This window comes from Sceloporus undulatus, chromosome 2, assembly GCF_019175285.1.
Source record: "Sceloporus undulatus isolate JIND9_A2432 ecotype Alabama chromosome 2, SceUnd_v1.1, whole genome shotgun sequence".
Lineage (NCBI taxonomy): Eukaryota > Metazoa > Chordata > Lepidosauria > Squamata > Phrynosomatidae > Sceloporus > Sceloporus undulatus.
Window position 1 is genome coordinate 276,498,894 of NC_056523.1, and position 4,161 is coordinate 276,503,054.

Below are 4,161 nucleotides of genomic sequence, written 5' to 3' on the forward strand. Positions count from 1 at the left end.
ATAGGTTGGGAGGCCAGGAAGGGGTGTGACTTCCAGCCACCTACAAACCCCAGCAGCCTTTATGGTCGGAAGTCCCACCCCTTCCCAGCCTCCTAACCAATTAGGGAGGCTGCCAGCTGGAAGAAGGGGCAGGACGTCTGGCCACAAAGGCTGCTGGAAGCCCCTCACCCCTCAGCCCTGTTCCCATCCCTGCACGATGAAGAGGAGGAGGCAGCCCCGGCCCTGACGCCAGCATCATTCGGGGAAAGGGAGGAGGAGGAGGCAGCCCCGGCCCCTTCCCCGTGCGATGCTTCCCGCTGCCAGCATCACTCGGGGAAAGGGAGGAGGAGAAAGCAGCCCCGGTCCCTTCCCCGTGCGATGCTGGTGCCGGCATCGCTCGGGGAAAGGGAGGAGGAGGAGGCAGCCCAACCTGGCGACCCCCAAGAAAGGGTCAATTGATCCCCAAGTTGGGAACCCCTGTACTAAATGAATGAAGAAAACATTCAACCATGATACTGAACACATTGTATGCATGTGGATTCACACATTATATTCATGTGGGTTCACTCCAAATGAAGACAAAATTAACTCTCCAAACTTACCTTGTTGTTGAACTGTTCTCTTTAAAGGCGATTTTATACAAGCCATAATACGTGTCTGATAAATTAGAAGAATATTCCATGCTGATGTTATACTCTTGGCCTACAAGAAGAGCCTCTGAAGCCAAAATTGCAATCTGGTCATTCATTGGATATTCCAAAAGTTCAGCTGGTTTGGGTTGGCTTGACCCTAATGAGGCAAGGGTTGCCTTGGTAATATTAAGTTTTGAACTATGAAGTATGATATGCCAAGTAACTTGAAGAACTTTCACAGTTATTTGAACAGAACCTGCAAACATCATAGTAGTAAGATTTGGCTGCAAGACAACATCATAATGTATGGGCACAACAGAAACTGGAAGTCTAAAATGTGCCCATGGAAAGGGCTTTCCATTTGTTGCCAAAGGATAAATATCTTCTGTTGTATGGTTTTTCTTATGACAACCTTCTTTGGTAAAGGTACATTTAGGAAGAAGATAGATTGCCATTATTACTGAGACAGCAATCACAAGAACAACAGCACAAATCACTGTGGTCCTTACAGAAGGTGCAGAACATGATCTATCAGAACTCTGTCTGTAACCAACTGTGTTAGTACGTAGGCCAGTGCTTCTGTTCATAAAAGATATTCCCAGAAGTTTAGCCGATGATGATTCATAATCATCTTCATCCTCATCCATTTCATGATCCCCAAGTCCACGTACAAGAAGCCGAGAACTCCTTGGCTCATACTCTACTTCATCAGGCTCCAACGGGTGCAAACTAGGTTCTTTAGCCAAGTCAACCACATCAGGCTCTTCCTCAAACATGCTATTTTCAATCATATTCCTAGGCAACTGGATTCGATCTAAAAAACAAAAAATGAACAACATTCAACATGGATGAATAAACACTGTAGGGCTAACCACCGCAAACCTTCATTAATCTGAATGGATTACTACAGAGCGAAGCAGACAGGGTAGAAGGAGTGGTTTCTGGCTTCGCCCTGTAGCAAAATAAGTCCTATTGTCAATACAGTTTGGTCATACCCTTGAAGCATAGCTGAAATCTTAAAATATTTCAGAAGTGGGATATAAAATACAGGATTTTACAGTGAGATTGGACTCCTATACCCACTTTCCTGAGAGTAAGCTCTGTTGTTTTGGTCATGCTTGATTATTCCTAGGAAATCATGAGTAGTTTTTTGTGCTTCCCAACCTAAGCTTTGTGTTTCCATAAATCTTATTTTAAAATGATGTAGGCCTCAAACAGAAGACCCAAAAGGGCCACCACTGGGCTGATCCAGGGGTGAGGTATGCACATGACACACACCCCTGGATCGCTCAGAGGCTGTGCAGGCTGGGGCTACCAAATGCGACTCAAAACTTGCTGTGAAGGGAGCGGTTTCTTACCACTCCTTTTTGTGGCCCATTCAGGACTGGGGCAGCAAGCGCCCTTGGGATTGTGGTCTCTGGTTGCCACAGTCCCAGGGCAGTTCCAGGGTGATTGGGATAGGAGTGGCCTCTGGTTTTTCTGACAGGTTTTTCTGGCCCCTGGAAAGCCACAGACTCCCCAAACAAACTAACTAAACATGGGATCAATAATTTATGCAAAGCATCTGAAACATCACTATTCCAATCTGGTGTATAATTTTACCATGCTGGAGTACTGTGTACTGTATATATATTCATGTATAAGTCTAGAAATTTTAGTCAAATAATTGACCCAAAAACCTGACTTATTCACAGGTCAATATAAGTACTGTACTTCAACTCTTATATAAAAAGGGAACCATCTCCTGTGAAAGGCAAGAATGTAATCTGTCCTGAAAGCACTGATCCTCCTCTACAGTTTAATCTATCAAGCCTTTAGTGTGAGCACAAACAGTTAAACCTGCTGGAATTTTGTACATTCTTTGGCATTGTTTTCCTTTGCTTGATCCTTTAGATCCTTTGTTAAGTGCCCCTAAATTTTACACTTGACTTATCCATGGGTCATATCAAAGTGCATAATTTTGGCCCCAAAACCTGTCCTTGACTTATATGTGAGCTCAACTTATAGTCATGCATATACAGTATTTATCTGACAAGATTAGCACATTTTAGGCACTAGGTTTGCAGAAAAAAACTGTATTGTGACAGCTATAACAGCAACATTTCTGGATTACATATAAGAACTTCAAACATGCACAAATAGAATGAAGAGAAGGAGATACAAATGTGTATAATCTTAAATGTTATTTAGCCACCATCAAGCCAACCATAAAACTGCCAAGTGATGTATAAATCCAATTTAGAGAAGCAACATTGTTTCAGTCAAAATAGGACGACCCAGGACAGACTTGTCTCACACGCGATGTTACTATAATTTGTCAACTAGCAACAGAGCAACATTATACATACAATGTACTCATTATACATCATGATGCATACAATATATTCTTCAAAATATCTTTATTTCAATTTCATCAACAGCCACTAGATTGAGATTTCCCTGTAATAATGGTACACCTCCTACACTCAGTAGATACTCTTCTCCTGCAGCATTTATCCATTATGAATATAAATAAGCATATGAAAAACCATATTTGGATTTCCTGTCCTTGGTTTAATTCCAGAAGACAACCTCACTACAGGCAATTGTTAAGGAGTCAGCTGGAATTATGCATTGAAGAGATATGTACAATAAATAGGTAGTTTGTCACGAATATTTGAAGCAAATATTGTTGTGGGTGGGAAAGGGAACATGTTGAAATGCAACTCTCCTGTTAACTGACTAAAACATGTTAACACTAGTCTCCATCTATTATTCCTATTGTTCATAAACCTCCTCGTTTTTCACTTGGAAACAACACCTGTATCATAGCTACAGTTTATCCAGCATTAAGGATTGCCGAATCTTTTACATTTCAACAGAGGAAAAGGCATGAGGAAGAAAGTAGAGCTCAGTAGCAGAGCACAGTTCTGGATATAAAAGGTTCCCAGTTCCAGCTTATGCATTTTCTAGTTGAAGAGCCATGCAACGAATGATAGAAAATGCCACTGCCCAATACTTTAGGCAGGCTCTGTCAGCTAGGACACTATGTAATACAGCAAAATGGAGTGACCTAAACTGCTATAGGGCAACTTCCATTGAGAGACTAGCTATCTCACTGAAATCAATGGAACTAAGATCTGCTTAATGGCTCTACCCATCTAGACTTCCAACTTTGGGACAGGGATCTAATAGGAGAATAAATGCCTTCATAAATAAGGATGAAGTTTCTTTAAATCACCTTAAGTATGTAAGAATGGAAATCTAGAGTTTCTTCAAAAGAAGTTGAAAAAAGAGTATTTGTGGTGAAGGCAAAAATGTTTGCAGCATGTAACACACTAAAAAGAAATCTGCATTTCTCCTGATAAAAGAAACCAAAGATTAAGCTTCTTTCATTTATTTAGCACGACTGGTTGAGAAGTGAAGGGCAAGGTTACTAGTACAGTTCAAATAACAGAAATTCAATTGTAACACACAAATCCTAACTGCATATCTGAAAAAATACAGCTAATACTTGGCTTCCTTAAAAGAGTATTTAAGATCAAATTAACCTTAAATCAAATGTTTGGTC

General features: G+C 41.0%; 1 protein-coding gene across 1 annotated transcript in view; it reads right to left on the reverse strand.

The window, feature by feature from the left end:
* Positions 1-430: 430 nt before the first annotated feature.
* Positions 431-4,161, reverse strand: part of LOC121920651 (leucyl-cystinyl aminopeptidase-like) — a 409,227-nt gene continuing 405,496 nt past the window's right edge. Inside the window, exons 2-3 of the mRNA XM_042447783.1 lie at positions 582-1,425; positions 431-461 (exon numbers count right to left, since the gene is read on the reverse strand). Of these exons, the coding sequence (XP_042303717.1) occupies positions 431-461; positions 582-1,425 (875 nt within the window). The remainder of the gene's footprint in view (positions 462-581; positions 1,426-4,161) is intronic.